General features: G+C 42.6%; 1 protein-coding gene across 2 annotated transcripts; it reads right to left on the bottom strand.

Annotated features, from left to right (window-relative positions):
• Window positions 1-3,634: 3,634 nt before the first annotated feature.
• On the bottom strand, window positions 3,635-25,243 carry LOC112262815 (pleckstrin homology domain-containing family A member 2). Of its 2 annotated transcripts, none has more exons than XM_024438591.2 (12): window positions 24,865-25,243; window positions 23,181-23,343; window positions 22,874-22,930; window positions 22,720-22,768; window positions 15,023-15,120; window positions 11,351-11,479; window positions 11,107-11,208; window positions 7,854-7,955; window positions 7,503-7,573; window positions 7,352-7,415; window positions 6,658-6,735; window positions 3,635-6,497 (listed from the first exon to the last, which is right to left on the bottom strand). In XM_024438591.2, exons 2-12 carry the CDS (start codon window positions 23,319-23,321, stop codon window positions 6,036-6,038), a joined length of 1,353 nt encoding a protein of 450 aa, XP_024294359.1. In that variant the 5' UTR covers window positions 23,322-23,343; window positions 24,865-25,243; the 3' UTR covers window positions 3,635-6,035. The 2 variants fall into 2 exon arrangements, with proteins under 2 accessions (XP_024294359.1, XP_024294360.1); XM_024438592.2 differs by having other exon boundaries at window positions 7,887-7,955; window positions 24,865-25,241.
• Between the last annotated feature and the right edge of the window lie 1,535 nt (window positions 25,244-26,778).

Below are 26,778 nucleotides of genomic sequence, written 5' to 3'. Positions count from 1 at the left end.
ACCTAGACATCACCTGCTCTAGAAATCCCCTCCTCACCTAGACATCATCACCTCCGCACCTAGAAATCACCTCATCATCTCCTCACCTAGACATCATTACCTCCTCACCTATAAATCACCTCCTCACCTCCTCTCCTAGACGTCATCACCTCCTAAAGACTTTGTCACCTCCTCACCTAGACATCATTATAACCTCCTCACCCTAACTTATTTTCAACATTCCTCTTCCTCCTTCCTCCTTAGTCAGTCCTGTTTGAGTGCTGCCTTTAAAAAGCTTCTTCCAGTTGGATACCTTATCACCTCAGGGATGTCAGTCTTTAAAGGCTGAAAACTCACGTCAACACAGCTGACATTTGTGATGCTCGGAGAACCTTTACTGTGGCCTTTACTGTGGCTCACACCTTTCACCATGGTACAGAGCTCAGGAGGCCTGGCCCCAGGTGGGGTGGCCTGTGTTAGTGTTGGGTCACAGGTTTCAGCGCTGGATGTGTTAAACACTTCACTTAACACAGCCTCTGGCTGGGCCGGCCAGGGTGGCGGTTCTGATGTCACTTCATCTCACCTCCAGGAGAGAGAGGAGAGAGGAATAAGAGAGAGAAGAGGAGATACAATAGGAGAGAGACAAAGAGTAGGTCGGTCTGTTTGTCTGTTTGTCTCTTTCTGAGACTGTCTGTTCAGTTCTTTGTGTTGCTTGTATCTAGCACTACAGTGACACTACCAGATCACAGGATGACAAACAGTTACTACTACAGCAGGACTATGTGGGTCATACACTCACTTCACATCAAAGTACCGGACCAATATGAGATGGGTTTCAAATCAGATACCTTTACAACAGAACTAAAAAGCTTCCCTTGTTATTTAATGTGCTTGCTTACAAGTCAAAAAACAACACCATTTCATCAGGAATGTGAGTGGACACCAGGTAACCAGGTAAAATACATATGCAAAACAACAGGAATGAATCAGAAAACACTAACCAGAAGAGAAAAATACATGAATCACACATTAACATTTAACCATTCTCTTTTCTGGAATGACAGTACTTAATGTTGAAAATATGCTTACCTTTAAAAACAACCATTAGGTCTATGTTTGTACTTGGTGTAAAGTAAAAAAATAGACAAATACATCATCTTGTTTCTAAAATGTTTGGCCAGCCAGTCAACCATGTTGAGAACACACACACACACATTTGTGATTAATAACAGGAGTCTATACATAGAATCATAAACATGACATGTTTGGTTTTGAAGAGAAGGAGAAAAGCACACCTGGAACAGGTTGGTGAGGTGCAGGCAGGCAAAACACAAGACATAACACAAAACCATCGGCGATTCCACGCCAGCTGAAAATATTTTTGATATCTCAGGTTGTTCTGGCATTTCTCACATAGTAATATCATTGGAAAGAAGGATGTTTGAAATGGGTTTTACATTTGTATCACAAACTATTTTTGAGAAAATCATGATGAAAGTGGTCATTTTTGGCCCTTTTAAGACTTATACAGAGCCTTGCAAAAGTAACACCCCTTGGTATTTTTCCTATTTTGTTGCATTACAACCTGTAATTTAAATATATTTTTATTTGGATTTCATTTAATGGACAAACACAAAATAGTCCAAATTGGTGAAGTAAATGGCAAAAAAAAAAAAATTGGAAAAGTGGTGCGTATGTATCTATTCACCCCCTTTGCTATGAAGCCCCTAAATAAGATCTGGTGCATCCAATTACCATCAGAAGTCACATAATTAGTTTAATAAAGTCCACCTGTGTGTAATCTAAGTGTCACATGATCTCAGTATATATAGAGAGCTGTTCTGAAAGGCCCCAGAGTCTGAAACACCACTAAGCAAGCAGCACCACCAAGCAAGCAGCACCACCAAGCAAGCAGCACCAAGACAAAGGAGCTCTCCAAACAGGTCAGGGACAAAGTTGCGGAGGAGTACAGATCAGGGTTGAGTTATAAAGAAATAAACTTTGATCATCCCACAGAGCACCATTAAACTCATAACATTTTTTAAAGACTATGACACCAAACCAAACCTGCCAAGAGAGGGCCGCCCACCATAACTCACAGACCAGGCAAGGAGGGCATTAATCAGAGAGTTAACAAAGAGACCAAAGATAACCCTGAAGGAGCTGCAAAGCTCCACAGCGGAGATTGGAGTATCTGTCCATAAGGACCACTTTAAGCCATACACTCCACAGAGCTGGTCTTTACGGAAGAGTGGCCAGAAAAAAGCCATTGATTAAAGAAAAAAATAAGCAAACATGATTGGTGTTCACCAAAAGGCATGTGGAGACTCCCCAAACATATGGAAGAAGGTACACTGGTCAGATGAGACTAAAATTGGCCATTTTGGCCATCAAGGAAAATGCTATGTCTGGCGCAAACCCAACACCTCTCATCACCCCGAGAACACCACCACCACACCATTTTTTTCATCGTCAGGGACAGGGAAATTGTTCAGAATTGAGGGAATGATGGATGGAGCTAAATACAGGGAAATTCTTGAGGGAAACCTGTTTCAGTCTACCAGAGATTTGAGACTGGGTCAGAGGTTAACCTTCCAGCAGGACAATGACCCTAAGCATACTGCTAAAGCAACACTCGAGTGGTTTAAGGAGAAACATTTAAAGGTCTTGGAATGGCCTAGTCAAAACCCAGACCTCAATCCAATTGACAATCTGTGGTATGACTTAAAGATTGCTGTACACCAGCGGAACCCATCCAACTTGAGGGAGCTGGAGCAGTTTTGCCTTGAAGAATGGGAAAACATCCCAGTGGCTAGATGTGCCAAGCTTATAGAGACAAACCCCAAGACACTTGCAACTGTAATTGCAACAAAAGGTGGCTCTACAAAGTATTGACTTTGGGGCGGTGAACAGTTATACGCTCATGTTCTGTTTTTTTGTCTTTATTCCTTGTTTGTTTCCCCCAAAATATTTTGCATTTTCAAAGTGGTAGGCATGTCGTGTAAATCAAATGATAACACCCCCCCCAATTTCTTTTTTTAAATTCCAGGTTGTAAGATAACAAAATAGGAAACATGTGAAGAGGGGTGAATACTTTTACAAGTCACATGCCTCCTGTAAGACCCTATGATCTGTGAACCGTTCATGATTCAGACAACATCTGGGTGTCATTATACTCCTTATAGTGTTCTCTCACATATGGAGTATGTCTAGATTCTGAAATAAAAGGTTCACATTCATTTAACATAAAATATGAATATCCCATAACGACTCTTAGATTTAGTTCATTTTAAACACATTGTTTGGAACAATATACTTTACAACAGGGGTTCCCAACCTTTTTCCCCCAGGGACCCCTTTTTCATATTTGAGAAATGCCCCCCCCCCCCTCCAGGAAAAATGTGTTGTTTCAAAGTTAATTTCCTTCAATTCTTCTAGTTTAGCAAGACTCATGACATATTTTACGTAGGCTATTTAATGATAATAATAAATGAAAAGGAAAATAAAGTCTAGACCTGATTTATCCTAAATGTTATTCCACTACCAAATGCTTTATGATAATTTATATAAACCCTCAAAAGTAATTATACACAGAGTATACAAAACATTAAGAACACCTGCTCTTTCCATGACAGACTGACCAGGTGAATCCAGGTGAAAGCTATGATCCTTTATTGATGTCACTTATTAAATCCACTTCAATCAGAGTCAAGGTTAGAAGACAGGTTAAAAGAAGGATTTTGAAGCCTTTAGACAATTGAGACATGGATTGTGTATGCCTGTCATTCAGAAGGTGAATGGGCAAGACAAAATATTTAAGTGCCTTTCCACAGGGTATGGTAGTACTGTAGGTGCCGGGCACACCAGATTTATCAAGAACTGCAACGCTGCTGGGTTTTTCATGCTCAACAGTTTCCTGTGTGTATTAAGAATGGTCCACCAAGGACATCCAGCCTACTTGACACAACTGTGGGAAGTATTGGAGTCTACATGGGCCAGCATTCCTGTGGAACGCTTTCGACAACATGTAGAGTCCATGCCCTGACGAATTAAGGCTGTATCAATAATCAATATTAGGAAGGTGTTCCTAATGTTTGGTATACTCAGAGTCAAACATTGTATTAGATTACCTCCCAAGCGAAGTCCAATTTCTTTGACTCCTCGACTTTAGGATGTCTCAGCTCATGTGCAGAGTCGCATTGTCCTCTGGCATTTTACCGCTGGTTTCTAGCCTAAAGCATTGCGGATTTATGAGTTGTTTTAGATTGGTTTAAACAATTGTGAATTGTAAAGAAGAAAAAAACAATAAGAATGAGCCCTTTAATCAAGGTACACCCCCACAAAATGTTGGTGCGCCCCCTAGTTTGGGAACAGCTGCTCTGCAAATAAATCAAAATTCCATTGTGGCCTCTCTGATAACATTTTATGGGAAAATCGATTCAAACGGAACTTCCTCTGCTGGTGACTTGCTGAATATGCATCCTACAGTAGGGCTGTGATTGATTAATGATCTATAATGTCAATTTCTATGTATAAAATGGGTCATATAATGAAAAGTACTAGAGAGCCCAATCTGGACATTTTAACTTGTTTGAAGTGTGTCACAAACTATATGTAAAAAAAGAAAGAAAGCTAAATCAAAGGGTAGTTTTGAGATTTGAATGTGAAAATGAGTATTTCAGAATCTAGACATACTCCATATGTTAGAGAAGACTATAAGGAGTATAATGGCACCCAGATGTTGTTTGTATCATGTACGGTTCACAGATCATAGGGCAGTATTGTGCTAATCTGTCGATGGCAAAACAAAGTAGACCAAACTCTTCGGTCCTTTAAAAACCTGCTGTATGTAAAATAGTGTGCTTCAGTTTGGAAAATGAATAAATGTGACTCTGGGTGACAACCTGATGTTTGTTTCCAACATTAGGGCTGTTTTCCTAAAGAAGTTAAATCTGCTTCGTGCTTTGTTTCCTCGCGATACTGGTATCATCCCAGTCATAATGTATAGGTCTAAAAATGGCCACTTTTATCAAAAGAATTGTTTGTGATACAAATGTAAAAGCATGTCAAACATCATTCCTCCTAATGAAGTTACAATGTGAGAATTGCTAGAACAATCTGAGACACCCAAAATATTTCCACTCCCTCTGGAGTAGTAAATCCTTTGCATTCGATCAAGAGAACGAGGCTAGCGGAAAAGTGTGCAGAAATACCATAAAATGCGCTGCTGATGTACCGATTTAATGCAATTTGATTAGGTCTAACAAGGGAACAACATTGTCTAGAGACAAGCAGAGCCACAGACACGAACACCGTCACTATTCTATGACCAGGTGATGGATTGAATGGGACTCTTGGGTTGCGTCCCAATTGGCAGTGGCACCACATTCATTATATAGTGTACTACCTTTGACTAGGGCCCATAAGGCTCTGGTAAAAAAGTACTGCATGATATAGTGAATTAGGGTGCCAATTGGGACATACTTTAGATTTGGTTAATACAGGTAAAAGACCAGCTGACTAATACTATTAGAGGGTATTTGGTAGACAGACCAGGCTCCAACACAATACAAACCTTCCTTCATCTCAGTACATGGGAGAACTACATTCAGGTTTTAAGAGGAAATCGTACAACACATAACTTAACCCTTCGCAGTCTACCAGACACTCCAACACTGATAACCCCTCCCAGTCTCTCCGAATAACCCTTTATACCAGAAGCCCACAGCCACTACAAACACACCCCTCACTGAGAGAACACATCCAGGAACCCCAATTTGCATCACTACCCTCCCCCACCAACAGGGGGCCACAGGCCTCCAGAGAGAGAGAGTTGGATGGGGGGGCTACTTTAGCAAACAGCCCACAGCAGCCGCAGCCAAAGCAGCAGGCCTATGGAACTCTCAAAGGAGAGTGGATGGGGGAGGGAAGGTTTAGTCTTTCAAAGGGAAAGGCACTCAATCAAGTGTCATTGTTGCTCTAGATATTGGTTCTAGATGTTGGTGGTTCCACATATTGTTGGATCCAGAGTTCTGTTGGTCTAGACGTGGTTGGTTCTAGACGTCGGTGGTGCGGATGCCATCATGGTCCAGGCTAAAAGGGAAGCTGCGGTCTGTGGTGGGCTGAGGCTGAGAGCGGTGTCTCCTCCGGCTGCTGGAGGGGCCTGGGGCTATGGGGCCTGGGCAGACTGGGACCCCCACACCACTGGCTGGAGCTGAGACCCCCTGTGGGGTGGGAGTGGGGAGGGAGGATAAAGATGAGGAGGTGGAAAGAGAGAGAGAGGAGAGGCTGGGCAGCAGAGAGCTAAAGGGACCGTCCTTATCTAGTATGCCCAGTGCGGGAGCCTCTCTTTGGGGTACGGAGGTCCAGGGCTGCCACCCCGGGGCCACGGAACATGACTTCACTAAAGGGGGTCTCTTGTTCTTGTCATCTCCCTGACGACCACGGACAACAGAGGGTTGGTGGGAGGAGTTACCATGGCAATACAGAGAGGAGGAGGCACGTGTGAATGCAGAGCTCTGAGAGGGAAAGAAAAAAAGAGAGACACCATTTTGTGATTCCCCCACTGAATCAGAATTCCTCATCTCCCTGTTGTGCAATGACACTTGTATGGGCGCGCCATCAGGACCACTAATAGTACTGGTCGGAACTGTAAGTGGAATTTAAATCCACCTTTACCTTGCCCGGGCCTCTGAAGTCCTGTATCTTCCCCTCAATGTCTCTGATCCAGCCCTGCATGTCCTCTGGCGTGTCTGTCTGCAACAAAACCAGCACACGCTGACACATTATGCTTATACAACAAAGTAAGCACACACACAGTTACCTCTCTCTGATCTAAGGCCCCTGCCCCTAGTCAGCTGCTCTCCCATGGGGGGACAAGAGATGTTGTTTTATGGTTAGTGTTTGTACAAACATTCCGTTCGTCCAAAAACAGAACTAAGGCCACACATGAGCAACAGAGCATCAAACACAGAGGGAAAACCATCTGACGCACACACACACACACACCTTTATTTGAGAAATTTCAGGACTTGTTTGACCATTAAAAATCATATTTTCTTTAACCCCAGGCAGGTAAGCCTAGCAGTTAGAGCGTTGGACCAGTAACCAAAAGGTTGCTGGTTCAAAAACCCGAGTTGACCAGGTGAAAAATCTGTCAATGTGCCCTTGAGCAAAGCACCTAACCCTAATTTGCTCCAGGAGTGCAGTACTACTATGGCTGACCCTGTAAAACAACACTTTTCTTTTTTAAAACTTTAACCCTAAACCTTAATCTTAAAGTTCTTAAAGTTTTCCTACTTTGTACGGCCATTTGGGTGAATTGTTAGGACATTGGGGTCCTGATAAGGTAGGAAAACAAGTACACACTTACCTGGATGTAGAAAACCCTAGAGCTGGTGATAATCTCAAACAGGTTATCCCTCATCAGCAGGTCCCTGACAGAGAGATGACTAGGTAAGACAGCAAGCTTGTGTGTGCGTGTATTAGATTAGATAGTCACACATATCTATTTAATCTCTCACCCAGATTTGACCAGACATTCATGGACCTTCTGAATGTCTCTCAGAAGAACCGCTCTTAGCGGCTCCTTATGCTGAAATACATATAAAATACAGGTTACACACACACGCCATCATGCATCAGAGAAACACCAAACTTTACTCTGTTCCACTGACAGAAACACATCTGTCACACAGGACACTGAAACATACACCACACCAAAGCAGAAACAAAGACTTAAACATGGAGGACACATGTTTTTCCGACAATGTATTGTCTTGGTATGAATTTACTCCCCAAAGCCATTTGAGGACATCTGTAATTACAACCCACTGTGGTTTAAACAGCAACAGTTACTACCCAGAGCCACTCACAGAGGAGAGAGGAGAGACAGGATATGACCTCACCGTCTCACACTTGTAGTAACTGACAGAATTGTTGTCCAGCATGAAGAAACGCCTTTTCCAGCTTTTCCTCTGAAACATACAACTGATTAGTTCAAATGTGTATGTGTAGGGATGTGGTGGTCATGACATTTCGTCAGCCGGTGATTGTCAAGCAAATAACTGGTTGGTCTCTCTGTAATTGACCGTTAATTAACATAAACACATTTAGCATCTCCTGGCTTCCACACAAAGCCTACAAGCCATTTTAAAAAGTCTAATAAAACCATGTAATATAGCCTACACCTTCGCAATAAATCCATTATTTTAGACAGGTCTAAAGAAGCATGATATGGAGAAAATGTATTCTATTTCAGAAGAAAATAATAGCATACTCTGAGTGGTCCTTATGTGGCTATGCCAAATGGCTGTGTGCTACACTAGTTCATTTAGCAGACAAGATTTGTTTATAATTCCGTGGCATTATTTTAGTATGAAGAATACAATTGAACAAAGCTGAATAAAATATAAATATTTTCTCCAAACGATTTGAGGGAGTGTGCACATGCGGCTATTCTAGGTTGAGCGGTTAAGAAATAGGTACTCCTATATGTTTCATGTAGAGTTATTAATCTAACTTTAGTTGTTCTACAAATGTTGGGCTATATGTTCTGAATACATTGTAAGGCTGCATGATGAGACTAATGATGATTTGAAAAAAGCTTGTAAGTCATGAGCTCTTTGTTTTTTGGCAGATTGTACACACTCCAACAGTCTCTCATTTACAATTTGAAAAGTATTTGATAATGCCTCGAACGTCGCGCCGGCTTCCCCTTTGTGGCCGTAATGCATCTTAAAAAAAATCCATGCCTTTTGCGACCCGGAGTGCTGCGTTGTGCCCTTCTCCCTGAGTGTGCTGACCAATCCGAAGCCTCTCTGTCACAGGGTCTTTCTCACAGGCTACAAGTAAAGACAGACACATCAGGGACGCAACTGTGTGTGTCCTTATCCAATCCCGAGGTGAATATTGAAGATATTGGATGGACTGTCCACATTTACTTTTCGTCAGCCAACAAGATAAGTAGGCCTAACGAACAGCAAAAGCACTAGCCTATGTCAATCTACTATCCCCCATAGCACCAAAGTCGACCTATTCTGTTTGAGAAATAAATATTCCAAACATAGTCTGGAACAGTTGTGGGATGCGATAGATCCCAAATGAATACCACTAGCATCAAAAATACTTTTTTATGCAATGTGGCTGACACAATATCAGAACTTTTAGCTTGAAATGTTGATAAACTATTAGACTATTTCTCCACATTAGAAGCGCAGCAATGCGTACATGGCAGTAGGCTACAAATGTTCCATTAGCGGAAAACACCATTACCAAAAGTGACCGCAAATGCAATTATGCATATAATGCTTTTATTATAAAGGTGCATTTTTATGGTGAAAATTAACTTTCCCAAACTTGAAACTCACATGCTGCTTATATACAGTGGGGAGAACAAGTATTTGATAACCTGCAAAATCTGCAGTGTTTCCTACTTACAAAGCATGTAGAGGTCTGTAATTTTATATCATAGGTACACTTCAACTGTGAGAGACGGAATCTAAAACAAAAATCCAGAAAATCACATTATATAATTTTTAAGTAATTAATTTGCATTTTATTGCATGACATAAGTATTTGACACATCAGAAAAGCAGAACTTAATATTTGGTACAGAAACCTTTGTTTGCAATTACAGAGATCATACGTTTCCTGTAGTTCTTGACCAGGTTTGTATAAACTGCAGCAGGGATTTTGGCCTACTCTTCCATACAGACCTTATCCAGCTCCTTCAGGTTTCGGGGCTATCGCTGGGCAATACGGACTTTCAGCTCCCTTCAAAGATTTTCTATTGGGTTCAGGTCTGGAGACTGACGAGGCCACTCCAGGACCTTGAGATGCTTCTTACGGAGCCACTCCTTAGTTCCTCTGGCTGTGTGTTTCGGGTCGTTGTCATGCTGGAAGACCCAGCCACGACCCATCTTCAATGCTCTTACTGAGGGAAGGAGGTTGTTGGCCAAGATCTCGCGATACATGGCCCCATCCATCCTCCCCTCAATACGGTGCAGTCGTCCTGTCCCCTTTGCAGAAAAGCATCCCCAAAGAATGATGTTATATCATTATATGTTATATCCATAATTTGCAAATAAATCATTAAAAATCCTACAATGTAATTTTCTGGATTTTTTTTCTCATTTTGTCTGTCATAGTTGAAGTTTACCGATGATGAAAATTACAGGCCTCTCATCTTTTTAAGTAGGACAACTTGTACAATTGGTGGCTGACTAAATACTTTTTTGTCCCACTGTATATGCAACGCAGGACACGCTAGATAAACTAGTAATATCATCAACCATGTGTAGTTAACTAGTGATTATGATTGATTGATTGTTTTTTATAAGATACATTTAATGCTAGCTAGCAACTTACCTTGGCTTACTGCATTCGCGTAACAGGCAGGCTCCTCGTGAGGCAGGTGGTTAGAGCGTTGGAATAGTTAACAGTAAGGTTGCAAGATTGAATCCCCGAGCTAAAAATCTGTCATTCAGCCCCTTGCCTAGTTAAATAATGGTGTAAAAAATAAATAATAAATCAAAATCGGCCAAATCGGTGTACAAAAATACCAATTTCCGATTGTTATGAAAACATGAAATCGGCCCTAATTAATCGGCCATTCCGATTAATCGGTCGACCTCTAGCTCCAACATCTAGTGGAAAGTCTTCCCAGAAGAGTGGAGTCTATTTTAGCAGCAAAGGGGGGACCAACTCCATATTAATGCCCATGATTTTGGAATGAGATGATTGTCGAGCAGGTTGGCCTACACAGAGCAAGTTGTGGTTACAGCCCTATGCCACCCGTTTATGTTAATCTATTAAAATACACAGAGTGTATTTATGCAAATGCAGCACAAAATATTTTTGCAAATACCTAATACCATTATAAAATGTATATGAGTGAATAAAAGTTAAATTTTACATTAAATTGAATACCAGAATTCCCACCAAAATCGCTGAACTTCATTATTTGTCCGTGGCAGTAAAATGTTTTGTGCTATAATTCGGTCAATATCTGATGGATTATAAAAATTCCAAAAGGTTTGGAGTATCTTCCTCCATTGTCCAACTGTTGCATTTATTTAAACCTTTTAACAATTTTGATGACCGTTGCTAGTGTGTGTTTGTACTCACCATGTTACCCTGTTTGACACAGTAGCCACACCTCAGCACGCCTGGTCTACTGCCTACAGCATTGACCTTCCTGTCCCCTACCTCCATCTCCTCCCCCTCATTCTGCAACACGCACACAATCATCATTATTATCACCATCACTGTACATCATCATCATCCTCCCCCTCCATTGTCATCACCACCATCATCACAATCACCAACACGGTCACCATGGCAATGGTGCGTTTGGACTAGAACATAGTACCTGGTACATGGGGGTGTGCACCACCACTCCCCCGATGATCTCAGTCTTATAGGCCTGCCTCTTACCCCCTGCCTCACCGGTTACCATAGAAACCTCTGTCCTTGGCTGGAGAGGTCTAGCTTTCGGGACCTACAGAAAACAACAGTTTGAGCATCAAGTCAAACCCATAGCTAGCATTTATCCAACAATACATTTTCATTAACTTTCACTTATTGATAAACCATGAAACTATAATATAACATGTTTCTGGAGTGATAAACAAGACATTTGATATAAACATGGCGCACATGTAGGCCTACAGGGTTTCTTCAGGGGGAGCCAAAGAGGAAGTGGAATAGAGAGAGCATCTGTGTTTCCTGTGTGAGGGCAGGTGACAATACAGAAGAAACAGAGCGGCACCACTCTAGCCTCACAGAGCCAAATACAGTGTTGACTATTGGGTCACAGGTCCCAATAATTTCTCCTTTCTCCTGAAGTGTGCACTTGTTCACCTCCTTTCATGGATTGAAAACAAAATGACTGGTATATGGAAACTCCCTCTAGGCCATGCCTATACCAATCCAAAGCTTTAACATTTGTGTGAAGTGAGAAAAAGGAGGAGAAAGGAGAAAAAGAGAGAGAGAAAAGAGATTATTGGGATGTAATCACTAACTGCTGTTCTCAGCCTTCTGTAGTGGTGTGGAGGGGAGGAGTTACAGGCCTTATGACCTCCATGACTCAGCATTAAACTCTCTGACCCCCCCCAAGAAAAATGTGTGGTCGAGAAGATTGCATGTGTGTGTGCTCTATAGTGCAGCTCCACAGCACAAACATCAGCAGTCTGTTAAAACAGTGTGTGTGGAAAGCCCCCCACAGGCTGGATATAAGTTAGCACACACACTGTTCTTACCTAAATGTAAATATAACCCTGTACATTGGCTCAGTACTCCCTGTATATAGCCTTATTATTTTATTGCGTTACTTTTTTAACTTTAGTTTATTTAGCAAATATTTTCTTACTCTGAATTGTTGGTTAAGGGCTTGTAAAGTAAGAATTTCACACTAAGGTCTGTTGTGTTCGACGCATGTGACAAATAACATTTGATTTGATATGAATCTGCTATGTGAAACCTCAAAACAACTCCCACTGTCCTGTTTCACCATTTCCTCATATTTTAGTGTGTGTGTGTGTGTGTGTACACCCTGGCCAAACAGTTGAATGTGAGACCACAGACTTCTTCCTCTTGAGTGCTATATACAGGTAACTACCAAAATAAAGGAAACACCAATATACAGCGTCTTAATACACCGTGCTTCTACACCTGCATTGCTTGCTGTTTGGGGTTTTAGGCTGGGTTTCTGTACAGCACTTTGAGATATCAGCTGATGTACGAAGGGCTATATAAATACATTTGATTTGATTTGATTCTTAATAGGGCTTTGGGCAACCAAAAGCCAGAACAGATTGAATGTGTCACGTGTGTCACCTTAGTTCCTTTTTTATGTCTCTGTTTAAGTTTGGTCAGGGCGTGAGTTGGGGTGGGCATTCTATGTTGTGTTTTCTGTTGTGTGTCTGCACCATCCAGAAATGTTTCGGTCGTTCGCTTTGTTATTTTTGTGATTTCAGTGTTCATTAAATAAATATGGACACATACCACGCTGCACCTTGGTCCTGTCCTTCCAACAGCCATTACAGAATGTAAAATCTATGCAAGTGTCTGGAACTCTACTGGAGGGATGCGACACCATTCTTTCACGAAAATATTCTATAATTTGGTGATTGTTTTGATGGTGGTGGAAAACACGGTCTCAGGCGCCGTTCCATAATCTCTCATAAGTGTTCTATTGGGTTTAGATCTGGTGACTGAGATGGCCATGGCATATGGTTTACATGATTTTCATGCTCAAACTATTAAGTGACCACTCATGCCTTGTGGATGGGGACAATGTCATCCTATGGGGGCATAGCTTGCCTATTATTTTTATGCATGACCCTAAGCATGATGGGATGTTAATTGCTTAATTAAGTCAGGAACCACACCTGTGTGAAAGCACCTGCTTTCAAAATAGTTTGTATCCCTCATTTACTCAAGTGCTTCCATTATGTTTGCAGTTACATGTATCTATGGCTCTGTGTAACATCACTTCTTGTCAGTGTGACTCAGGTGATTGTAGTTTCAGCTGCACTTAGCCTACAGGTTTACCAAAATCAAACATGAACATATTACGTGTAGTGTTAGAGTCAAGTTATAAATGCAATATCAAAAAGGTAGAGTCAGACACAGTTACACTAATATATAATTAGTGTAACTGTGCACATCAAAAAAAATATATATTAAATCACTATTTCTTCTAAAATAAGTTGAAACTGAAATAACTTTTGGGGTTCATATATTTTTTTGTTTGATATACAACTGTACAGTACCCCCAAAAATAATAATGGCCTAGACTAAACCATTACGAATTCAGAAGAATTCGGTTGGAGGCAGGTGATTCTCATTTAGTGTAATTTCTCTCACCTGTGAGAAGTTGCGGGTCAAATCAAATCCAATTTTATTGGTCGCAGACACATATTTAGCAGATGTTATTGCGGGTGTAGCGAAATACTTGGGTTCCTACAGTAGCTCCAACAGTGCAGTAATATCTAATACACAGCAACAGTTGCAGGTGCGCACAAGGTAAAAATAACAATTCAGCCAGTTTTGAGAAGAGAAAATGGAACATTCCGCTCCATACCACTTCACTGTAAAGTGCATGGATGCCAATATATTACAGTACAACTGTATGCACGAAGTAAACAGCAATGTTAGGCCCATTGCCACAATAACCAAAAGTAGTGAAACGCAAACCTAAACTTCTCTGGTCTTTCTGATTTGCAGCAATCAGCTTGTAGCTATTGAAGCGCATCCGTGCAGACGCCCTGTGATACTCTGAGTGCCAAAGGTAACACCATTGGTTCTAAAGTGGTTTGGCAAAATGTGTTACATGTCTTTTCTGGGGCCTTTCACATCTCAAAATAGGATGCTGCCCCTTTAAGACAAACGTTCCAAAAGAGACATTGACTGGCAACAGTAGACAAGCCTAGACTAATGCTAAGTGTCTTTTTGTATCTTTCTTTATACAGACTATCAACAGTAGCCAGCATATATGTTCACTAGTGAAAGTTTACTTTTGTAAATCACTTTCCCTAAAAATAAATAACTCAGTGAGTAGATTGATGGGCGCTTATTTTTGCTCAGGCCAGCTCGCATCTGCAATGTGAACGTAGCCATCAACTTCTGTACTGCTCAAGAAGTGGTGACTCGCGAGAGTGTAGTGGTGCTGGAATGAACGGCCTATGATATTGCTCAAATAAAAACAGCACAACTTTTCTGTGTGTAGTCTTCAATGGTTTGTCAATGGTAGACGGCAACAGAGCAGGCAAAAATTTGAGAAGTTACTGGCCCGGTTGGTGCTGCTGCTTTGAAAGTGGTGTGCGATTGAAAAGTACTGGGGCAGATGCTGTCTCGCCACATGTTTTCCAGCGGCTCTGGGGAGTGCATTGTCTTGCATCACGCTCATCTGCAACATATGCAGTGCTGTTTGTAGCAATTTAATATCGCTAATTCTCAGTTTGATGGAACGTTATACGTGTATTGATTAGATGGCTGAATGTAAAAGTTGATTTGAAGCTACATGAGTTGGGGTACTCACAGTGATCTTGGTGGCTTTGTTGAGAGCAATGACCCAGTCTCTGAGGTCAGCAGCATCGTTGGCTTGGAGGAAATACCGCCGAGATACTGCATTGATCACTGCAGACATAGTAATATACAGTACCACACCTACTCAGTCAAGGGTTTCTCTTTATTTTTACTATTTTCTACATTGTAGAATAATAGTAAAGACATCAAAACTATGAAAACACACACACACACATTAACCAAAAAGTGTTAAACAAATCAACATATATTTGAGATAATTCAATGTAGCCACCCTTTGCCTTGATGACAGCTTTGCACACTTGGCATTCTCTCAACCAGCTTAATCTGGAATGCTTTTTCAATAGCCTTGAAGGAGTTCTCACATATGATGAGCACTTGTTGGCTGCTTTTCCTCCACTCTGCATTCCAGGTGAAGCTGCGGTCCAACTCAGGTTGGGTGATTGTGGAGGCCAGGTCACCTGAGGCAGCACTCATCACTCTCTTTCTTGGTCAAATAGCCCTTACACAGCCTGGAGGAGTGTTGGATCATTGTCCTGTTGAAAAACAAATGAGGGTTCCACTAACTAGATGGGATGGCGTATTGCTGAAAAATGCTATACCCATGCTGGTTAAGTGTAACTTGAATTCAAAATAAATCACTGACAGTGTCACCAGCAAAGCACCCCCACACCTCCTCCTCCATGCTTCACGGTGGGAACCACACATGCAGAGATAATCCGTTCACCTACTCTGCATTTCACAAAGACACGGCGGTTGGAACCACCATCTAAAATTTGGACTCAGTCATCTTTCTAGGCCCAAGCAAGTCTCTTCTGCTTATTGGCGTCCTTTAGTAGTTCTTTGCAACAATTCGACCATGAAGACCTGACTCACACAGTCTCCTCTGAACAGTTGATGTTACTTGAACTCTGTGACATAGCGACTTTCTTTATTTTGATAGCTTATTCGCCGTTAGTCAGCACCTCCACACAAACTTTTATTCTGGGTGTGCGCCAGCTCATGTTTTTTTGAAGCATTTAAACTCAACAAAAAAATAAACATCCTCTCACTGTCAACTGTGTTTATTTTCAGCAAACTTAACAAGATTCAACAACAGACATAAACTGAACAAGTTCCACAGACATGTGACTAACAGAAATTGATTAATGTGTCCCTGAACAAAGGGAAGAAAAATCCAAATCAAAAGTAATAGTCAGTATCTGGTATGGCAACCAGCTGCATTAAGTACTGCAGTGCATCTCCTCCTCATGGACTGCACCAGATTTGCCAGTTCTTGCTGTTAGATGTTACCCCACTCTTCCACCAAGGCACCTGAAAGTTCCCATACATTTCTGGGAGGAATGGCCCTAGCCCTCACCCTCTGATCCAACAGGTCCCAGAAGTGCTCAATGGGATTGAGATGTTTTTTTTTGTTGTTCACCTTTATTTAACCAGGTAAGCTAGTTGAGAACAAGATCTCATTTACAACTGCGACCTGGCCAAGATAAAGCAAAGCAGTGCAACACAAACAACACAGAGTTACACATGGAATTAACAAGTCAATAACACAATAGGAAAAATCTTTTAAATACAGTGTGTGCAAACGGAGTGAGGAGGTAGGCAATAAATAGGCCATAGTAGCGAAGTAATTACAATTTAGCAGAATAACACTGGAGTGATAAACGAGCAGATGATGATGTGCAAGTAGAGATACTGGTGTGCAAAAGAGCAGAAAAGTAAATAAAAACAATATGGGGATGAGGTAGGTAGATTGGGTGGGCTATTTACAGATGGACTATGTACAGCTGCTGCAATCGGTTAGCTGCTCAGATAGCTGACGTTTAAAGTTAGTGTGGGAAATGTAAGTCTCCAGCTTCAGTGATTTTTGCAAATCGTTCCAGTCACTGGCAGCAGAGAACCGGAAGGAAAGGCGGCCAAAAGCAGTGTTGGCTTTGGGGATGACCAGTGAGTTATACCTGCTGGAGCGCGTGCTACGGGTGGATGTTGTTATCATGACCAGTGAGCTGAGATAAGGCGGAGCTTTACCTAGCATAGATTACCTAGAGCAGTGCGTCTGGCGACGAATATGTAGCGAAGGACAACTGACTAAGGCATACAGGTCGCAGTGGTGGGTGGTATAAGGGGCTTTGGTAACAAAACAGATGGTACTGTAATAGACTGCATCCAGTTTGCTGAGTAGAGTATTGGAAGCTATTTTGTAGAGGATATTGCCGAAGTCGAGGATCGGTAGGATAGTCAGTTTTAATAGGGTAAGTTTGGCAGCGTGAGTGAAGGAGGCTTTGTTGCGAAATAGAAAGCTGATTATAGATTTGATTTTGGATTGGAGATGTTTAATATGAGTCTGGAAGAAGAGTTTACAGTCTAGCCAGACACCTAGGTATTTGTAGTTGTCCACATATTCTAGGTCAGAACAGTCCAGGGTAGTGATGCTAGTCAGGCAGGCGGGTGTGGGCAGCGAACAGTTGAAAAGCATGCATTTGGTTTTACTAGCGTTTAAGAGCAGTTGGAGACCACGGAAGGAGTGTTGTATGGCATTGAAGCTCGTTTGGAGGTTAGTTAACACAGTGTCCAAAGAAGGGCCAGATGTATACAGAATGGTGTCGTCTGCGTAGAGGTGGATCAGGGAATCATCCGCAGCAAGAGCGACATCATTGATATGTACAATGTACAGAGAAAAGAGTCGGCCCGAGAATTGAACCCTGTGGCACGCCCATTAGAGACTGCCAGAGGTCCGGACAACAGGCCCTCCGATTTGACACACTGAGATCTGTCTGCAAAGTAGTTGGTGAACCAGGCGAGGCAGTCGTTTGAGAAATCAAGGCTATTGAGTTTGCCGATAAGAATACAGTGATTGACAGAGTCGATGAAGACGGCTGCAGAGTACTGTCTTTTATCGATGGCGGTTATGATATCGTTTAGTACCTTGAGCGTGGCTCAGCTGCACCCGTGACCGTCTCGGAAACCGGATTGCACAGCGGAGAAGGTACGGTGGGATTCGAAATCGTCAGTGATCTGTTTTTTAACTTAGCTTTCGAAGACTTGAGAGGTTAGGCAGGATGGATGGTCTGTAGCAGTTTGTGTCTAGAGTGTCACCCTCTTTGAAGAGGGGGATGACCGCGGCAGCTTTCCAATCTTGAGGTATCTCGGACGATACGAAAGAGAGACCGGTAACAGGGGTTGCAACAACGGCGGCCGATAGTTTTAGAAAGAGAGGGTCCAGATTGTCTAGCCCAGCTGATTTGTACGGGTCCAGGTTTTGCATCTATCTGGATTTGGGTGAAGGAGAAGCTGGGGAAGCTCGGGCAAGCTTATAGAAATTTTCAATTATCATGGATTTATCGGTGGTGACCGTGTTACCTAGCCTCAGAGCCTCAGAGTGGGCAGCTGGGAGGAGGTGCTCTTGTTCTCCATGGACCTTACAGTGTCCCAAAACATTTTGGAGTTTTTGGAGCGACAGGATGCAAATTTGTGTTTGAAAAAGCTAGCCTTTGCTTTCCTGGCTGACTGCATGTATTGGTTCCTGACTTCCCTGCACAGTTGCATATCGCGGGGACTATCCGATGCCATTGCAGTCCGCCACAGGATGTTTTTGTGCTGGTCAAGGGCAGTCAGGTTTGGCGTGAACCAAGGGCTATATCTGTTCTTTTTATTTTAACTTTATTTAAGCAGGCAAGTCAGTTAAGAACATAAGAACAAATTATTATTTTCAATGACGGCCTAGGAACAGTGGGTTAACTGTCTGTTCAGGGTCAGAACGACAGATTTGTACCTTGTCAGCTCTGGGATTTGAATAACCTTCTGGTTACTAGTCCAATGCTCTAACCACTAGGCTACCCTGCCGCCCCTAGTTCTACATTTTTTGAAAGGGGCATGCTTATTTAAGATGGTGAGGAAATTACTTTTAAAGAACGACCAGGCATCCTTGACTGACGGGATGAGGTCCATATCCTTACAGGATGCCCGGGCCAGGTCGATTAGAAAGGCCTGCTCGCAGAAGTTTTTTAGGGAGCGTTTGACAGTGATGAGGGGAGGGGTGGTCGTTTGACCGTGGACCCAACAGAGGTGTATTTGGAGGGCAAGTTGGTCAGGATAATATCTATGAGGGTGCCCATGTTTACGGATTTAGGGTTGTACCTGGTGGGTTCCTTGATGATTTGTGTGAGATTGAGGGCATCTAGCTTAGATTGTAGGACGGCCAGGGTGTTAAGCATATCCCAGTTTAGGTCACCTAACAGAACGAACTCTGAAGATAGATGCAATCAATTCACATATGGTGTCCAGGGCACTGATGGGAGCTGAGGGGTCTCTATAACAGGCGCCAACAAATTATTTCTGGAGAGATTCATTTTTTAAATGAGAAGTTAGAACTGTTTGGGCATATACCTGGAAAGTAAGCCTGCAAAGTTCTGTCAATCTCTGCAGTAGATTGCAACTCCTCCCCCTTTGGCAGTTCTATCTTTACGGAAAATGTTGTAGTTGGGTATGGTGGCCTAAGCCAGGATTCAGACACGGCAAGGACATCAGGGTTGGCGGAGTGTGCTAAAGCAGTGAGTAAAACAAACTTAGGGAGGAGGCTTCTGATGTTGACATGCATGAAACCAAGGCTTTTTCGATTACAGAAGTTAACAAATGAGAGTGCCTGGGGACACGCAGGGCCTGGGTTAACCTCCACATCACCCTGGGAATAGAGGAGGAGTAGGACGAGGGTACGGCTAAAGGCTATCAAAACTGGTTGTCTAGTGCGTTGGGGACAGAGAATAAAAGGAGCAGATTTCTGGGCGTGGTAGAATATATTCAGGGCATAATGTGCAGACAGGGTATGGTGGGGTGCGGGTACAGTGGTGGTAAGCCCAGGCACTGAGTGATGATAAGAGAGGTTGCATCTCTGGACGTGCTGGTTATACTGGGTGAGGTCACCGCATGTGTGAGGGGTGAGACAAAGGAGGAATCTGAGGCATGTAGAATGGGACTAGGGGCTCCATGGTAAACTAAAACAATGATAACTATCCTAAACAACAGTATACAAGGAATATTGACATTTGAGAGAGACATAAAGCGAGGCATAAAGCAATCACAGTGTCACGCCCTGACCTTAGAGGGCCTTTTTTATTCTATCTGGTTAGGTCAGGGTGTGACTTGGGTGAGAAAATCTATGTGTTCTATTTCTTTGTTGGCCAGGTCTGGTTCCCAATCAGAGGCAGCTGTGTCGTTGTCTCTGATTGGGAATCATACTTAGGCAGCCTGTTTCCACCCTAGTTTGTGGGATCATGTCTTTGTATAGTTGCTGTTTAGCGCTAGAGCTTTACATTCGTATCGTGTTTTGTTGTAATTTGAAAATAAAGTAAAATATACGCCTACCACGCTGCACCTTGGTCTCCTTTGAACAATGGACGTAACACACAGGTGTTGATTGGGAGAGCTAAGACAACAGCTAACCAAGTAAGACAACAACAGGTAAAATGGTGATGAATGGGCAGAGGGTCGGTTAACTACACATAGGGCCTGAGTTCAGGGCTAAGGCCGACATTTTTTTTTAAATAAACAAAATGGAGTACCGTGATAAATGAACAGTCCAGCAGACATCAGCTATGTAGCCAAGTGGTCATATGGTCCAATGAACAGCAATAGATGTAGCAGGGAAGCCGCAGTGTAGTCGTTACCACGTTAGCACACGGGAGACACAGCTTTTAAAGTTAGCAGGCCGGGGTAGGTAGAAGCGTCTGCTCCGACGTCGCCAACAGCCTGTTGAGGACACAGCAGATGGAATTAAGATCCGGGCTCCTCGCTGGCCATGGCAGAACACTGACATTCCCGTCTTGCAGGAAATCACACACAGAACGAGCAGAATGGCTGGTGGCATTGTCATGCTGGAGGGTCATGTCAGGATGAGCCTGCAGGAAGGGTACCACATGAGGGAAGAGGATGTCTTCCCTGTAACGCACAGCGTTGAGATTGCCTGACAACAAGCAATGACAACAAGCTCAGTCCGATGATGCTGTGACAACGCCCCAGACCCTCCACCTCCAAATCGATCCCGCTCCAGAGCACAGGCCTCGGTGTAACGCTCATTTCTTTGACGATAAATGCAAATCCGACCATCACCCCTGGTGAGACAAAACCGCGACTCCTCAGTGAAGAGTACTTTTTGCCAGTCCTGTCTGGTCCAGCGACGGTGGGTTTGTGCCCATAGGCAACGTTGTTGTCGGTGATGTCTGGTGAGGACCAGCCTTTACAACAGGCCTACAAGCCCTTAGTCCAGGCTCTCTCAGCCTATTGCGGACAGTCTGAGCACTGATGGAGGGATTGTGCAATCCTGGTGTAACTCGGGCAGTTGTTGTTGCCATCCTGTACCTGTCCCGCAGGTGTGATGTTCGGATGTACCGATCCTGTACAGGTGTTGTTACACGTGGTCTGCCACTGCGAGGACGATCAGCTGTCCGTCCTGTCTCCCTGTAGTGCTGTCTTAGGCGTCTCACACTACAGACATTGCAATTTATTTCCCTGGCCACATCTGCAGTCCTCATGCCGCCTTGCAGCATGCCTAAGACACGTTCACGCAGATGAGCAGGGACCCTGGGCATCTTTTTTTGTGTGTTTTTCAGAGTCAGTAGAAAGGCCTCTTTAGTGTCCCAAGTTTTCATAACTGTGACCTTATTTGTCTACCGTCTGTAAGCTGTTAGTGTCTTAATGACCATTCCACTGGTGCAGGTTCATTAATTGTTTATGGTCCATTGAACAAGCATGGGAAACTGTGTTTAACCCCTTTAGAATGAAGATCTGTGAAGTTATTTGGATTTTTACGCATTCTTTAAAGACAGGGTCCTGAAAAAGGGACGTTTGTTTTTTTCCCAGAGTTTATTTGGGCTGCAATTTCTGAGGCTGGTAATTCTAATGAACGTATCCTCTGCAGTAGAAGTGACTCTGGGTCTTCCTTTCCTGTGGCGGTCCTCATGAGAGCCGTATTCATCATCGCGCTTGATGGTTTTTGCGACTGCACTTAAAGAAACTTTCAGATTGACTGACCATGTCTTAAAGTAATGATGGACTGTCATTTCTCTTTGCTTATTTGAGCTGTTCTTGTCCTAATATGGACTTGGTCTTTTTTACCAAATAGGGCTATCTTCTGTATACCAACCCTACCTTGTCACAACACAACTGATTGGCTCAAACGCATGAAGAAGGAAAGAAATGACAAATTAACTTAAGGCACACCTGTTAATTGAAATGCATTGCAGGTGACTACCTAATGAAGCTGGTTGAGAGAATGTCAAGAGTGTGCAAAGCTGTCATCAAGGCAAAGGGTGGCTACTTTGAAGAACCTCAAATATAAAATATATTTTGAATTTGTTTAACAATTTGTTTTAGTTTTTAGTTACTACATGATTCTATATGTGTTATTTCATAGTTTTGATGTCTTCAATATTATTCTACAATGTAGAAAATAGTAAAAATAAAGAAAAACCCTTGAATGAGTAGGTGTGTCCAAACTCTTGACTGGTACTGTATGTAGAAATATATAATATTATATAGCAATACAGAACATAAATACAGAGGCTATAATAGCATTGATCACTGCAAAGAAGACAGAACAGGTATGATAAAAATAGGAACACATTTTACTGTACGTGTTTCACCAGGGCCATGAGAACACACACACACACACACACACTAACACACACGTTGACTCACCAAAGCAGAACTCAGTCTTGGGCTTCTGTTTCCCCGTGGCCTCGCTCACCTAACCCCCAAACAGAGGAGGAGAAGGCAAGAGAGAGAAGATGAGAGTCTGGAATTAGTCAAAAACATTGCCCTTAATAAGTCATCTGTTTTAGGGTGTTGTTACCTTGGAGATATATGTCAGCTGCAGACTCCCGACTGCGTTCGCTCCACTGGGCAGGTTCTACAGGCAGTGATACAACACACCAATGTAAGACACAGTAACACAACACTCAATATAACAAAGACTTCTGCAGGCAGAGATAGTTCAAGACACAGAAGCCTTCTACACCTAGTCTCACTTCCTCTATAGGAGGTGTGTTTCTACTCTGCTAGTGGCGGAACACAACCACTATCTGACCACACTCTGCCTCAGACACATCAGAGATCATGTGTGTTTGTACAGGCAGTATGATGTGCGTGTTTGTGTGTACCTGGGGGTTGTCCATGTACCACAGCAGTGTGTTGCCCTGTGTGTCCAGTATAAAATAGCGTCTCTGGAAGCGGTTGCTGCCCTCTTTCTCCTCGATGTCTAGAAAGCCACAGACACGGTTCTGTCTGTCCACGTACGGCATACTGCTGCCTGCTACCACATCACTGGGGGGGGGGCATGTCACACACACACTCAGCAGTTTTTCATGTGACGTTATTGAGGCAGCCTAGCTAAGCCTAAGGCCCGAGGCTGTGCTGCTAACCAGAGGATTCACCACAGCTGGAAATTATAGACTACTGAACAGATCTGCATACAGGCACATTTCATCTGGCCAGATAGAGAGAGAGAACGGCAGGGGTGGGGGGGTGGGGGGCAGAGAGAGAGTGACAAGGGAATGAACATCAGAGGACAACCTAACCGAACTGTCAGAGAGACTGACATGCTGAGGACATAACATCATCATGACATCATCTGTGCAGTTATTGCACCTACCTGGTCACATGAGCATACAAAGACAACTTCCCCTCTGGAACAGGCAATATGAACAACATTTTGTTTTAGGAAATAAAGAAAGAAAAACACACACATGCAGACACACAGCCAATGCTTGGTATAAAACAAATAATATATTTTTGGCATTAAGCATAGCAGCAGTAACCAGGTGGGAAAAGTTCTCAATTGTTATACTTGAATAAAAGTAAAGATACCTTAATAGAAAATGACTCAAGTAAAAGTCCCCCAAAAGTATCTGGTTTTAAATGTACTTAAGTACAGTGGTGGAAAAAGTACCCAATTGTCATACTTGAGTAAAAGTAAAAAGTTAATCCTGTACATCAAACCTCTTACATTAAGTAAACCTGACTTTCAGACAGCCAGGGCACACTCCAACACAATTGACAAAAGCAGTATGTGTTTAGTATGTCTGCCAGATCAGAGACAGTAGGGATGACAATACATTATATTGATAAGTGTGTGAATTGGACCATATTGCTGTCCTGTCTGAGCATTTGAAGTGTAAGTGTAGTACTTCTGGGTGTCAAGGAAAATGTATGGGAGTAAAATGTACATATTTTCTTTAGGAATATAGTGGAGAAAAAGTAAAAGTTATCCAAATTATAAACAGTAAAGCACAGATACCCCAAGTATTTTTTACTTAGTTACTTTACACCACCAGCAGTAACCAAGTCTGAAATTAGGCTACATGTTGGCATAGATGGAAAACTTAAAATCGTTATCCATCTTTACAATACATGGTGATTTGTGTGTGGTTCCATGCTGATTGTTCTATATAGGCCTGATTCCTGTAAATATTTCGTTTTGTTTAAATGCACAGTTATTCTCCAAACCAAATGAGGAGATAGATAGATAGATACTTATACTATATTGATACTATCTATCTATAGGATCATATACAGACGGAACCCATCCTGTATCATATATACATTATTTCGTCAGGTGCTCAGTGGGCTTTGTTCCATAGATAAACTGTCTGTCAGTTATTTCACTAGTTGTCGACCCGTATGGATAACTTCGTCAGCCATTAAAGCATGATTTAGCATCAGGTTGAGATGACATGAAAGTTTCATGATTCAATTATCTGCCGACCACAACCCCCCCTTCCCAACAAGACGCGCGCAAGCGCGCACACACATACACACGCAGACATAAATTCCGCGAAAACTTACCCGTTTTAACTGGTCAGTGTGCGCCAGTGCGTCCGAAGTGGAAGAGTAAAACGCGTCTCACCAGGGTAAAATGGAAGTTTAAATCCGCTGTTACTCTGAGTTTACATGACATAGCCTGACATCTGAAATGTATGTGTGCAGCACCCGAACACCGCTGTGGCTTCTTTCCGGGTAGAGCTCGCAATTATAATATATTTTCGACCTAGAACCAACCCCGGAAATGATCTAGTCTCTTGCTCGTTGTTACTGGACAAAAACGTCATCTATATACCTCTCTGGCATTAAAGAACTGCGTTGACTTGAACTCTTGACTGGCTCTGATCTCTCGGTTGTTGCTTCGTGTTTGAATTGTCCTCATGACTGTCATTGTGCTCTGCGCTACAATGTAACTTTCTGCAGCAGCTGTCAATTTAGCCAGCAGATCCGAACCGCTTGCTTACAGCTGCAATAGGGTCAGACAGGCTTCCTGTGTAGATTGACACATTGGAGCAGGTGAGAGATATGGCTCAGAAAACATACCTCAATCCAGGCATGAGAAATGAGTTTGTACTCAATTGTCCCATTATCCCAACTGTTTTTCCAAGGTTTAATAGCAGTGGTTCAATCTTCTTGGTGTAACAGTTGGGATAAAGGGACAATTTTGAGTAACTGTTTGGATAATGGGACAATTCTCATCCCTGGATTGAGGTACATTTCTGAGCCATGACCCTACTGTAGCTGTAAGCAAGTGGGTAGGATCTGCTTGATACCTTCAACTACTGTATGGTACAGCAGGGCTGTATTCAATAGTCAGAATCTGTTGCTAAGCATTTTTCGGTTGCAAAATGTTTTGCAACAGAAACCCTTTACTCCAAATGTAAAATGTTATTCAACAAAAACAACAGTTTCTTTTGGACAAATTCAGGTAAGTCCCTTACTGTTTTGTTCATAGAGTAAACAATCAATGGTTTCCATTGCAAAACGTTTTGCAGCAGACAAAAACGTTTTGCAGTGGAATTGGACTAATGAATACACTCCTGGCTAGCCTGGAGGCTGAATGTAACTCACAGGAGAAAGCATCAGAGCAAGCAAAACAGCACCCCTCTGTCTCTCTATGTGTAGGCCATCTATCTGATACTGTCTGGTCCAAACGAGTATGAAATTGTTGCTGGCTGTAGCATTGAATGAAAGGGAAGCCAGTGAGCATTTGGTATAAAAGAAAATGTACAAAAAATGTACCAATCAACGTTGAGCCAAACTGAGTGAGCTCCACTGTGAATGGTCCTAGCTTAGGAAAAAAAAAAGTGTCCTGGGAAGCCAGCTTGGATTTGGTGTCTCTCCTATCAAATTGCTTTGAGAACATACGTCATTAACAGAAACAACTTGAATTGTTGCATCTTGTTGTGTTGTCCGCTGGTGGCTAGCTAGCTAAAATGGGCCCTTTACTAAATTAGCCATGGATGGAGATAGGGATTTGGACTTCTGGTTTTACTTAATTCTCCGTACTGGCCAATGATTATAACTGTGATTCTGATCCAACCATTAATTCATACATTGTTGTGCCCCTGGCCTGAGAGGATGGAAGTTCAATATGTACAGTAGCTGGATGTAGAAGGCTGTTAACTAGCTAACGTTGCCCATGAATGAAAGGTAGGCTAGCGAGCACGCATTTTATAGCGAGCAAGCATTTTAGCCAGGTAGCCTAGGAGAACAAAAAATAAGAGCGTACTGTATGACGGAGTGATAGACCGTTTCATCAACATGAAAGAGAGCAGGATGGCATTGGTGTTTCTCTAGAAGTAGGTTGAGTCAACATGTTTTTCTACTTCCACGGACATGCGTGTAAACAGATTAGAACCATGGATAGCCACATATTTAGCTTACATTGATTGGACTGAATTGTTTTTGGTATCTTTTAGTTGTCACGGTATTAGA

Source organism: Oncorhynchus tshawytscha, linkage group LG12 (genome assembly GCF_018296145.1).
Source record: "Oncorhynchus tshawytscha isolate Ot180627B linkage group LG12, Otsh_v2.0, whole genome shotgun sequence".
Taxonomy (NCBI): Eukaryota; Metazoa; Chordata; class Actinopteri; order Salmoniformes; family Salmonidae; genus Oncorhynchus; species Oncorhynchus tshawytscha.
Note: the sequence above shows the minus strand (reverse complement) of the source record. Positions and strands in the feature narration are given on the sequence as shown.